Source organism: Peromyscus californicus, unplaced genomic scaffold (genome assembly GCF_007827085.1).
Source record: "Peromyscus californicus insignis strain IS unplaced genomic scaffold, ASM782708v3 Scaffold_10__1_contigs__length_136768540, whole genome shotgun sequence".
Lineage (NCBI taxonomy): Eukaryota > Metazoa > Chordata > Mammalia > Rodentia > Cricetidae > Peromyscus > Peromyscus californicus.
The window spans coordinates 66,464,898-66,478,683 of record NW_026294391.1 but is presented as its reverse complement, the minus strand read 5'-3'; the positions used below and the strand labels follow the sequence as shown (position 1 = coordinate 66,478,683).

The 13,786-nt window shown below is 36.6% G+C and overlaps 1 protein-coding gene across 2 annotated transcripts in view; it reads left to right on the top strand.

Moving 5' to 3' along the window:
- Positions 1-13,786, top strand: part of Hdx (highly divergent homeobox) — a 118,294-nt gene that overhangs the window by 80,290 nt on the left and 24,218 nt on the right. For both annotated transcript variants that reach the window (XM_052734865.1, XM_052734874.1), the window contains one exon: positions 10,932-11,139. In XM_052734865.1, coding sequence (XP_052590825.1) covers positions 10,932-11,139 — 208 coding nt within the window. The remainder of the gene's footprint in view (positions 1-10,931; positions 11,140-13,786) is intronic.

Sequence of the window (13,786 nt, the reverse complement as noted above, 5' to 3'; positions counted from 1 at the left end):
AAACTCATAATATACAAGATGATGATGAAGGGGTATTTTATTTTTGCTTAAAATTAGCGAAAACTTCTAATAGTGAAGAAATGGGCAACAATCTCCTGTCTTGTTCTTTCTGCTGAGCTTCTAACCCGCCAGCATGCTAAGAATGGAAGGAAAGTTTGGAGACATGATGGGTTTCAAATGGACTTTTTCTGCCAAATTTGATAAATTGCTCTTAGGAAGATTTTTTTCCATAAAAACGTCTTCTTGAGATTTCAGGAGAAACTACTCATATGTTGTTAAGTACAGTGGACCTTCATGTTACTGATTACTAAAGTGAGCTTTGCTTCTAGATGTCTACTCAGCCATTACTTATGGTATAATTTTGACATTTTAGATTCGTTTTCCTTGTTATGTTACATTAAGTTATCTCCTTGATTCATGGAAGATGCATTCCAAGACCTCTAGTGCATCTCTGAAAGTGAAACCATCTGTATATTTGTTTTAGCATGTGTATACATGTCTGTGATAAGGTTTGGTTTCTAAATTAGGCTCAATGATATATTAACAGCATTGACTGATAGCAAATAAAATAATTATAACTCTATGCTGTGATAAAGCCGTGTGACTGTGGTCTCACTGCTAAAAGTCAAGCCAAATGTTTCTATTCCCAGACTGCAGTTGACGACTGGCAACTGCAACTGCAAACAGTAAAAGCATGGATATGAGAGGGTTACTATAACTTGTAAGAAATCTGGGAAGAAAACTATGCACACTATTCCTAGGACTTTTACTAAGTATTATTAGTTACATGCATGTGTTTCTTCAACTTGAAACATCATTTCCAGATTCATGTCTATTGTTCATTAACTTATTCATTTAACAGCTGTGCACAGAGCACCTACCATGTGCCAGAACTCTGCACTGTACTGTGTATAGCTTGCAGCCTTCTTCTAGAACTTGCTTGTGCTTTAATGTCTCTGGGCTTAAGTTAGCCATAATTGGTAAGATATTTCACAAGGCTTTAGAGCAGCTATCTGGGAACAATGCTTTGGGGTCCTTACAAATACTCAAAAATCTTCAGTATACCTACCTCCATCTTGTTGCTATTCTGTTATAACGCCTGCTTTTTCCGTCTGTGTTTGAGTTATGGTGGACAGGTCCAAATGTACTCTTTTATGGACAAATGTTTGTAAGAACAATACATGATTGAATGTATAAAATACAGTTTATGAAATTTGAACAAACTGCATGGAAAAATGAATGTACATTTTAAAATTTAAGACTACATTTATTTTCAGAGGAGTATGGTTAGATTTGAAGTGTCTTTAAACAGACCAATATTTTTCAATTATATAGTAAGCTCTCTGTTATCTTTTTTGTTGTTTATTAAAACGGAACTTCACTCTGTGGTCTAGGCTAAGTAGCTGGGGTTACTAGCCTTGAATTCACAACAGTTCTCTTCCTTTAGCCTCCTAAGTGCTGGAATTATGATAAAAGCCACCAATCCTGGCTTCTATTATCCATCATAGACATTAATTTAAAGCCAGTGGGCACTGAGGCCAAGCACTTGCCTAGTGTGTGCAAAACCCTGGTATGTGTAAATCCCCAGCACTGAGAAAAAGAAGCCAAGTGAGACTTTTTAGAGACTGAGGATATATCTTAGTGGTAGAGAGCTTAGTATGCATGAGGCCCTAAGTTTAACCCTGGCATTGAAAAACAGTTAAAATGGTAAGTTTTATATGCTGATATTTGGTTTATACCTTTAGACCTAGCACTCACGGGACAGAAACAGGAGGATTCCCATGTTTTTAGGCCAGCCTCACTACATGTTAAGTTCTAGGGCTATATAGTGATATACTGTCTCAGTAAAGAAGAGGAGATACAGGGAATAAGCTGATAAGCAGCCTGAGATTTAATTCAGTGCTCTATTATTACACAATCGTTTTCCTTTCCCTTTCTAAAATTGAAAGACTTAGTTAAATACAAAAGATCTTCACTATACTATGTCATTGTGATTAAATAGTTTAGCTGGCTCTCTTTGTAACACTTGGTCAAAATGTTTAGTTTCTATTTGCTTTTCTATGTATGTATACTATTACTGTATGATAAGTCGAAGTTCCCTCAGGGTACAGAGAATACTTGTTATCTTCACTACTGTATATATGCATGGTATATACTATTCAGTAATATTTTTGATATGAAAAAATAAATATCTAACAGAAATGTATAATATACATATATATAATACAGAAATTACCAACTATATGATATAATCTGAACTAAAAGTTTAGAATATGCTTTCACATTGCTCAATAGAAATAGTATTAGAAATTTATAAGGTCTGAGAGTCCTCATTTTTAATAGTCATTATATTTGTGAAATTATTCATAGGTGTTCTAGTTAAAAATACACACTATTCTAAAGATTGATAACCATCTTGAAGGGACACTTATCCTAAAAAGGACAGGATTTGGAAACTAGCTTCCTAATTTTGAACACAAGGAATCTGAGGCCAAGTGATAAAATAACTGGCCAACAGTTCATGTAAAATAGTTGAGCAGCAACCAGAAGTGTTGACACACTTCTTTAACCCCAGCACTCAGGAGGCAGAGGCAGGCGGATTTCTGGGAGTTTGAGCCCAGCCAGTTCTACATAGTAAGTTCAAGGCCAATCAGGCTAAATAGTGAGACCCTGTCTCAATAAAATGTTGAAAAACGGGATATTTCTAAACTAATCAAGTTTACTATGAAATAGAGAAAGAATGTCTTCACATATGTTTAATAATTGGAATGTAGAAAGCAGTTTGGGTTGAAAGAAGATCTGGAGCAAAGAACTAGATATGACACTTGCAATAAATAAGGACACTAGACTTTGACCCACTGTCCTAGTTGGCTTTCTGTTGCTGTGACTTAACACTGACCAAAAGCAATATGGGGGATGAAAAGTCTTACTTGATTTACAGGAAAGCTGAGACAGGAACTGAAGCTGAGAAGTGTCCCCCAGAAGAATACTGTTTATTTCCCATGGCTACTCAGTTTGCTTCCTTACACCAGCAAGGACCACCTGACCAGAGGTGGCACTGCCCTCTCCAATGTGACAGCAAACATTAATCAAGAAAATGCTCCATAGATTTGCCTGCAGGCCAGTCTGATGAGGCAATTCTTCAATGGAGGCTCCTTCTTCCAAAGTGTCTTTAGTTTGTGTCAGAATGAGAAAACATGAACAGTCCTTCCACTATGAGGAATAATATTAGGTAACAACGGCTAGTAAATGAATGAATATATATAAAAGATCCCACATTCTTCCAAACCTAGAAAGGAGCAACTTATAGAGTGGTATATTCAATGTTATTGAAGTATTCATGAAAAGACTACATGAAAACTTAAGGTTTCTTCAATGAACTTAAGGCAAACTCAATGGACTGGATAAAGTCTACCTTCTTCCTCAATTGACCTATTCTAATGCTAATGCCTTCCAGAGGGCCCTCATTTATCAACTACCTGAGTATTCCTTCACTCAGTCAAGTGGCTATCACAAGCTGCTAGAGCAAAATAACATTTAAGGGATTATAAGGAGGTGAAAATTTTTATCATAGTTTTGAAGGCCATAAAGTCCAAGAGCAACTCCCTAGCATATTTAATGTCTTGCTGGGGCCCCTTTTATACACCTATCTTTTCATGATGGAAGGTAAGACATCCTTTTATTTTCCTTTTAAAAATCTGTAAATCTATTCTTGAGGGATTAATACTGTCATCATAGAGGTTAGAAGTTAATCATACTAATTGGGTTAGGGAACATTAATATTCAGATCATAGCAGTTTCTAAGATAACTGCATTCTTCTATGAGTCTATGAAACGTAATGCAATCTGGAGCTTTGTATTTATGTGTTGAATCGTTTCCCATTGCCTTTCAGGATGTGTACGTTGAGGACAGTCTCCTCATATAGCCCAGGCTGGTTGGGAACTCGCTGTAGTTCCTTCCACCACTCAAGCTGACGCTGTTTAGTTGTAAAGAGCTTGATCCAAAACAGAAAAAATTTTAACCTTAGAATACAATAAAACCCTCAAATCCTTCCCAATATTCATATCACATATTTTACCTTTGTCACTGTACATGACAGACTCACCGCTTCCAAGAAGGGGACAAAAGAAGATGAAGATAAGTAGAAACTTGGTTTCTGTGTTTCTTCCCTTTTCTTTCTCCTTCCTTCAGGTTTTATGATGTAAACAAGACAAGCATCCTAAACAGTGCCTTCCTCCTATAGCCTGGGCCATCATTTGCACAGAATCATTGGCTAGGATTATTGTGGAAGAAAAGGGTTTGCATCACGTTTTCCTAAGCAGCAGTATTCCCAGATAGGAAATAGTGAAAGAGCGAGACAAGTACAAAGCGCTTTGGTGAGAAGGTCCAGTTCTTAGGATTTTCTCAAGTCTAGTGATTCATTTGCGATGTGGCAACGTAAAGGAAAATGGAAACTACTTTTTTCAGTAGTATTTCTCCTTTGCTGGATAGTTAGTTAATCTTGGAAAATTGTTATAGCATCTATAAGTATTTCTTTATTGATTACTTTAACCTCTAAGACAAACTGTTTTAGATTTCATGTTCAATATACACCGCTAAATACGGCTAAAGTTCTGTATTTCCTGAATTTGCTCCCCTACCCCCATCCAGCAAATAAAAACAGTTAGCCTTCTTGAGCTAACTGAATAGTTCTTCTGTTTTGCCAGACATATTTTTTTGCTGAAGAATTTTAGCAAGTATAAAGCTACCTTAACCACATTTTTATTTACATTGGAAAGTTTCTATGGTGGCTTTGTATTTATGTAGGCCTTATTGTACAGAGTAAATTCTGTTAATACATAAAGAAAGGGGCTGATAGAGCTCTGTCAATGTAAAATGATTACTGTATAAACATGAGAACTGGAGTTTCATCCCCAGATAACACAAAAACAAACAAACAAAAAGTTAAGTGGGTGTATGGCCAAGAATGGTCCCGTTAGCCAACAAATATTCCGGCACAGATCGGGGAGGTGGTTTCCAGGCCCCACCATACTGAGACAAGTATTGGCAGTTGGTGGCAACTGGGAGAAGGAGAACTATTATTTGAGGGTGTGACCCAATGGTGGGTTTCACATACTCCAGTGGATGGACCCACATCCATGTGCATATGAACAGAACAAATTAGATTTAGTGGGTTAACAACAATAACAAAAAAGACGTGAAGTTGGTAGGAGAGATGTGTTGGGAGGGTTACCAAGAATTTAGAGGTGGAAATAAGAGGTAAGTATGATCATATTTCATTTATAGATGTATATAATGCTCAAAAATATAAATATAATAAAAATAAAAATTTAAAAATTCAGGCATGGTGGTGATATACACTTGTAATTCCAGAACAGAGAAAATGGAATCAGGCCAACCCCTGGGGCTTGCAGGCCAGCCAGACCAGACTTGCCTAGCCATTAAACCCCAGGCTCGTGAGTGACCCTGTCTAAAATGGCTGAGTATGGTAGCAAACACCTTTTATCCTAGATCTTGGGAGTCAGAGGCATTTGTCTTTCTATGAACATAAAGCCCACCTGCTCTACACAGTATGACTAAACAGTGAAACACTTTCTCAAAAAAAAAAAAAAGACAGAGGATGCCTGAGTAACACCTGAAGTTGATACCCATACACACATGAATAGGTGTACACACATTAATATACACATACAAAAATATAATATAAAAATGGCTTGGAGGCATAGTTCAGTGAGCAATCACTTGCCATGCAAATGTGAGAATTTGAGTTCCCAGAACCTGTGAAAAGCCAGTATGGTGGTACATGTCTATAATCACAGTACTCCTAATGTGAAATGGGAGGCAGAAGCAGGAGAATCTCTGAAAGCTCAACAGACAGGTAGCCTGGTATATTCACTACGAACAACAAAGAGACCTTGTCCCAAATGTGGAAGCCAGAGACTGACACCCAAAGTTCTCTGACCTCCACAAGCATAATGGGACATGTACTGACATTCAGATATGGAAATATACCACACATATACACACACTATACATACATACAACATGCACGAGCAAAACTATTTTAGAAACAAAACTATTTAATATTCAGAGTATTATCTAATTGGGGGCTAAACTTTAAATCTGTGACCTATTTTGAGTTCATCTTTGTATAAGGTATAAGATTTAGGCTGAAGTCCATTTTCTCTTTTTTTTTTTTTTGATGGAGATACAATTGGTCCAACATTGCTTCTTAAAGACTTCCTATAGCCTGAATCAATATATTGTGCACCTTTGTCAGAAACTACATAAATGATCATACTTACCAGTATTTCTGAGTTTTCTATTCCATTCCCTTACTCTAATATGTATTAAATGTGGATAAATGGCTTCTTTTGACTTCATTTTAGCTAACTCGTTTTCTTTTTAAATTACTGTAGTTTCTAGCATATGAGTTCTATACATATTTTATTAAGTTTCTATGTAAGTACATTGTTTGGGGAGATTGGATAAACTATAGGACTGGAGGTATATTTCAGTAGTGAGGAGCCTTCCTACTCTCCATGCTAGGTTTAATCTTCAGCACCACAAAAAGAAGAAGAGAAGAAAGGAATATAATATTTTTAATTATAACTTCAATGTGGTCACTTTTTCTTAAAGATAGGGTCTCACTATTCAGTCCTGGCTGACCTAGAACTCACTCCGTAGACCAGACTGCCCTCAAACTCACAGAGAGCCACTGCCTCTGCCTCCCTAGTGCTGGGACTAAAGGTGTGCGCCACCATCCCCAGGTCAGTATGTAGTTTATAGAAAGCCAGTTGGTTTCTTTGTGTTGATTAGTATTCTCACTTGCTGATTTCACTTCCTAGTTGTAAGAGTATTCCTTGGGATCTTCTGTATAAACTATATCCTATGATCTGCAAATGGGGAAAGCTTTAATTCTTCCTTTCTGATCTGTGTATGCTTCTATACTTTCTTCAAATTGGCATATGTGTTAGAATCACTTCTATGTTGAGTACAAGTAACCAGAATGGATATCTTGTTTACTCTTATTAGAACTTTTTACATTCTTCTACTTTTTATGATTAAGCATGAACTTATCAGCAGGCTTTGGGGTCCTGGAGATTTCTTTACAGGATATTTTTTAAAGACGAACTAAATTTTCTTAACAGTTAATTACTATTCAAGTAATTTGTGTGTACTATGGCAATTTGTACTTTTGAAAGAATGACTCCATCTTATCCAAGTTAGGCAATGTGTGTATAGAGTTGTTTATATTGTCCTTTTATTATTTATTTTGTGTCTACAAAGTCTATAGTAATAAACTCTTGTTTATTTATGATATTAATAACTTACATCATCTCTTTTACTTTGCTAGTCGTTTTAAATGTCAATTTAACTGATCATTTCAATGAACCCACTGTCAAAAACATTAACAAGTTTTCTTTAAAAGAAATTTTAGCCAGGCAGTAGTGGCACAGTCATTTAATGCCAACACTCAGGAGGCAAAGGCAGGCAGATATCTGTGAGTTCAAGGCAAACTTGGTCTACAGAGTGAGTTCCAGGACAGCCAGAGAAACCCTGTCTCGAAAAACCAAAAATATATATATATATTAATCATTTGATAATTTCATACATGTAATGGTATATTTTGATCATATTAATCCCCAATCCCCCTATAACTTCTCTCATATCCACTCCCTTCCAATTTCATGTCTTTTTTCCCTTAAATAAAATATAGATTCTTTTCTCTAAGTATAAAATATAATCTAAATACAGTTTCCCCTTCCTCTACTCCTCCCATTTCCTCCCCATCTCTTCTCCCATCTTGATCTACTCGCTCTCTGTCTCTCATGTCCTTTTTTTTTTTAAAAAAAAAAAAAAAAAAGCAAGTTTGTACCAGCCATATAGTCATGGATGTAAAGCCATCAGCTGGAAGCTATCAACCTGCCAGTGGCTAAACTTTAAAGAAAACTCACTTTCCTTGCCTCAGAAGCCATTAATAGCTCTTCAGCTTAGGGTAGAGGTTTATGAGCTACTTAACCTCCATGTTGAAATGTTGATTGGCTTGAACCTGTGTAGCCAACCACATCTGCTGTGAGTTCATAAGATCAAGAGTCATATCATGCCCAGAGGACATTGTTTCATTCTGGTCCTCTCAAACCTCTAATTCTTAAAGTTGTTCAGCTTCTTATTCTGAAATACTCCCTGATTCTTGGAGAGAAGCATATAATGTAGATATCTCATTTGTTGTATACACACTGTGCACCCTTATTCTCTGCACTTGGTGAGTTTCTACATTAACTGCCATCCACTGCACAAAGACGCTAATCTAATGAGATCTGGGAACTGCACCAATCTGTGGGTATAAAGATACAAATTGGATAGAACCAAACATAACTGGCAAAGAAAGAAAAAAAGTCAATTAAATGATTCCAAATGATATTCTGCTATACTCATAGATTGGTGCCCAGCCCAACTGACATCAGAGAGGCTTTACACAGCAACTGATGAAAGCAGATGCAGTGATCCATAGCCAAACATCAGGCTGAGCTCAGGGAATCCTGCTGAAGAGAGGGAGGAAGGATTGTAGGAGCCAGAGGAGTCAAGGACATCACAAGAAAACCCACAGACTCAACTAACCTGGGCTCATAGGAGGTCAGAGAGACGGAACCAACAACCAGGGAGCCTGCATGGAACCAACCTAGGCACTCTGCATACATGTGACAGTTGTGTAACTTGGTCTTCTTGTGAGACTCCTAACAGTGAGAAGAGGAGCTGTTTTTGACTCTGTTGCCTCTTGGGACCCATTCCTCTTACTGGATTGCCTCGCCAGCCTTAATGGGAAAGGAGGTGCCTAGTCTCATTGCAATTTGTTATTCTATGGCTGACTGAAATCCATGGGATGCCCACTCATATCTGAAGAGAAATAAAGGAGGAGGAATAGATGAGAGTAGGAGGTGAGGAGTGGGGGAGGAACTGAGAGGAGAGGAGGGAGGGGAACTTTGGATGGGATGTAAAACAAAAAAAATAAACAAAAAATAAAGATACACATTTAGAAGAGAGTTTGATACTATATCCATTAAGAAAAATAATAGTAGCAAATTCCCCCCTGGGGCCTGTGAGCTCCCCACCCATGGCTTCTTGACCAGATTTAAAATACTAGGAATCCAATCAGAAAATGGTTGATTATTCCTGCAACATTTGTGCCACTCTTTCACTGGTTAGAGTATCTTGCCACACTGATTGCTATTGTAGCTCATGGCATTTCTAGCTGGGTAAGACTTTTGATGAATTTTTGCTCTCAGCAACCAACATAATACCTTCTGGTACTATAAAAGCTAGCCAGCCAGGAGGAAGCTTCCTGGTCAGTACCCACTTAATTTCTCCATTTTCTGTGACCAAAGTGTGGTCAAAGGGTGTCTTCGGAAATAAGGTGTGACCATCAAGTTCTGGTAGGCAACCAAGAGCAATGGCAGTAGCCTGCATTATTTTGAGGGTATCTGGCAAATCTCTGACCAACTTCAGGGGAGGTGTATTTTAAATATATTTTATATTTGTGCTGCAGAAAACCCAGAATAGAAATTCAGGAGATACACTGGGATAAATATTTGTAATCACATATCTGACAAAGAATTAATACACAGAGTATTTAAAGAACTCTCAAAATACTATCTTGAGTGTTCAATTAAATACTTCAATTAGAAAAGAAGAGACATTTCACTAAAGAGGCAATATGAATAACAGATAAACCTGTGGAATAAAAATTTCTGTGACTCTACACTTACTTCAAGATTAAAAAGTGTTAGAGCTACCCATGGTTTCTTATACCTGTAAATCCTAGCACTGAAAGGACTAAGGCAAGAGGATTGCTTTTAGTTTAAGGGAGCACAGGCTACGTTGTATGCTCGTGGCCAGCCTGGGTTACAGGATGACAATCTTTCGTTTAGACAACTGTAGTTAGAAGATTTCCTGTGTCCCACCGGGCCCACAGTAGGGACAAATCTCTCACCCACAGTTCCGCAGCCTTTTATAAAATAATCACTCAGAGGCTTCTATTAATTATAACTGCTCAGCCATTAGCTCAGGCTTATTACTACACTTGATCTTAGCCAAAAGGCCGAGAAGCGATGCAGGCTTATTACTGACTAGCTCTTACACTTAAATTAACCCATAATTCTTAACTATGTTTAGCTATGTGGCTTGGTACCTTTTCTCAGTTCTGCCTTGTCATCTTGCTTCCTCTGTGTCTGGCTGGCAACTCCTGACTCTCTGTCCTTCCTCTTCCCAGAATTCTCCTTGTCTGCTTATCCCACCTATACTTCCTGCCTGGCAACTGGCCAATCAGCATTTTATTTATCAACACACATTCACAGCATACAGAATGACATTCCACAGCAGACAACAACTAAAGAAACAAAAATTAAGTCAAAGGATATAGCTCAGTAGTAACATACATGGCTCTCTGGGTTTGGTCCCAAATATTGATTTAAAAAATAATCATCTTTAATTGGTTCTAAATCTGATAAAAACAAAAATTTAAACTACTAGAAGCAGGTATTTTGAAGCCAAACATACACAAAGAGGGCATAATTTCACTTATGAAGAGCAAAATTCGAAGTGGATTATGAGCTAGAGTTATAGATGTAAGCCTAATTTCTTTGAAGAAAGATCAATTCAGTCTTCCAATTTAAAGATTTAGTGAATTATTTTCCTTAGAAAAAAATAAAAATGGGAACAAAAGCGGTGTTTAATAGCCTGCATGTCATTTGAAAGTCTAAATATTTAAGTAAATACCCTCGTCTGCTAAAAAACAACTTTTTTTTTGCTTAGTGCATAAAAGTTTTGCTGTTTCGTGTGCTTATGTGTTTTTTAATCATATTTTATGCTCCATTTATTTGTTATTCTAATGCCTAGGTTGTCTAAAATTGCTTATATTTCTTTTACAAAGACTTGGATTGGGAATCGAAGAAGAAAATATCGTTTAATGGGAATTGAAGTTCCACCTCCAAGAGGAGGCCCTGCTGATTTCTCTGAGCAGCCTGAGTCTGGTTCTTTGTCTGCACTCACACCAGGAGAGGAAGCTGGGCCTGAAGTAGGAGAGGATAATGACAGAAATGATGAAGTGTCCATCTGTTTGTCCGAAGCAAGCTCTCAAGGTACTTTACTGCACCTCCTAATGACAGCTTTTGGAAATTTGATGTATTTTTACTTGCTTTTCAGTGTACTGAACTTTAAGTATAGAGTGTTCAAAACATATAACCAAGCATTTGAAAAGAAACAGATTTGTTTTTAATGTTTCTATGTAAAAAGTCTTTCATACCAAGTCATCACAAAGAACATTCATCTATCACAATAGCGATGCCCTACTTTTAAAAATGTTAGCTATTACCACAGTCCTCATACTAGAATCAGGTAAATGATTATATTTGGAATTCTAGTCAGTTAGGTGAGAGCTTGCAAATACTTCAACAAAAGAGAGTGTGGTATATTATAATGAACAATAGGCTTGTGGTCTGAGATCCTAGTTGCCACTCAGTGCTTTTCCACTAGCAAATTGTACAGTTTCAGGCAAAGCATTGAACTCAGCTCATTACTACTTTCTTCATCTGTTACAGTAAGTTAAGCAGGCTCATCTTTATAAGGCCTCTCAATGCGTCCCTGAGTGAGACTGTGTGTGCTAGAGCGTAGATTAATACCATTTACCCAAGAGGAATATTTTATTTGACTTCAAGCACAGAAATAAATGGTTCTTGTATAATTTTATGAAAATTGTATTAATATTTACTTTATATATAATAAAATATTCTTTATAAATATACAATCCAGTTATTTTAGTAAAGTTTTTAGATCTGTACCACTAAAATTTTATTTTAGATTTTTTTTTTTTTATCACCCAAGGAAACGTCTCATGTTTAGTCAGTGTCCCGTGTGTCCTCAGCTTAAGGCACATTAATCTGGGTTCTGTCTATGTGAGTGTGTCTTTTCTACGTCTTTATCTGAGTCTGATAACAAAATCTATAGTCTTCCTGCATCTGTGCTTCAGAAATAAAGAACCTCTCAGTGGCACATTTGCTTCTTTCTTGTTTTCGTTGATATCAGCTGTGTATATTGGCAAACAATTTTCTGGTTTATTTATCCATTTTGTGTATATAGATAGATAGATAGATAGATAGATAGATAGATAGATAGATAGATAGATAGATGTGTATGATGTGCGCAGATGTGCTTGCATGTATGTGCACACATGAAACCAGAGATCTCTTATTTGGTTCTAGCCTGCTTGTTCTGGGAATTCCCTGTCTCCAACTTATCCACTGGTCAGGAATTACTGGTGGGTAACTGAACCCACTCTGGTCCTTATGGTTATATGGCAAGTATTTTACTCACTGAGCCATCTCACCAACCCCTTGTTTATGTTTTTATGATTTATCTACATATATACAGATATATATGTATATATGGAGAGAGAGAGAGAGAGAGAGAGAGAGAGAGAGAGAGAGAGAGAGAGAGAGAGAAACTGGCTTTGAACTCACTGTGCTGCAAAGACTTGTCTTGTACTCGTGGCTCCCCAACCTTTACCTCCCAGGAGCTTGGATTACAAGTGTGTGCTTCGTTGCCTATCTATACTAGTCATTTTATGTTAGGATAATTTTATGTTAGGATAATTACTGACTATACCAAATCATTTTTAGTAATTATGTCAATAATAAATTTGTCAGCAGCCATAACTTTTGTGTTATCACTGAGTCTTTCTGTGAACTCTGGAATGTTAGCCAGTCACTTAGGATACCTCAGAAGCTCCAATGTAGAGCAGATTCTGGATCACTAGAAAACACTATCACCCCAGGTTGAAGAGTGAGATAAACAGCTCTCTTTTTTTGGATTAGGAGAATATGTGAAGTATTAATGGAATAGGTTTATCAAAGTGGCATTATATAGGAAAACAGTATATATTATTGAAGTGATGAAGGTTGAATTTGATTATTTTGAATTAGAATTTCTCATTACTCCTGATATTCCTATTACCACTTCCTATCTCTGATTTTTTGCAGTAAAATTTTATAAGTTTTACATTGTCAGACATAGCAATATTTTCCTTGTGGTTTCTGCTTTACAATCCTAAATATATTCTTGCCCCACAGTTGTGAAAATAAACTCATATATTTGCTTCTGGCATCCTTATGGTTTTAGTTTAGCAATTTTATATTAATTTGATTGAGAATTTACTTTGCCTTAAGATGTGTGAGGAAAAAAATCTACTTTTACTTTTCCAAATAGTTAAGCAACTGTTCTACACTATTTATTGCATAATTCATTTTTTGTCCAGTTAATTACAGTGTAGCTTTCAAAAATAAATTATGTATTCATATGCATGCATATTCAGGTACATATACATATACACATGAGAAAATTCTGAGCTTTATATTATGTTACGTTAATCTATTTTTAACTATGGCTTTATAAAATCTCTTACTGTCTGGCAAAGTTTTTATTTTAGCTCTAGATAAACTGTAAAATTCGTTAGCTATGTACTCTCACCATTTCCTCCTCAAAATGTATTCAAAAATTTTTGCTACCATCACATTAAGTAGACAGACTACCATTAGGAAGATTAATTCAGTTTGCAGTTGTGAGATTTAGAAAATAGCAGGGCATACACAGAGAACTGTTGGGTCAGATAGGTCTGGAACTCAAAAGAGAGCTTTACGTCAGGAGAAGAAACAGTAATCTGTCAAACTGAGGCCAGTAAGTACCTAACCACAGAAGTAGAGTTTTAATTGAGGAAATTAAAATCCAAAAACA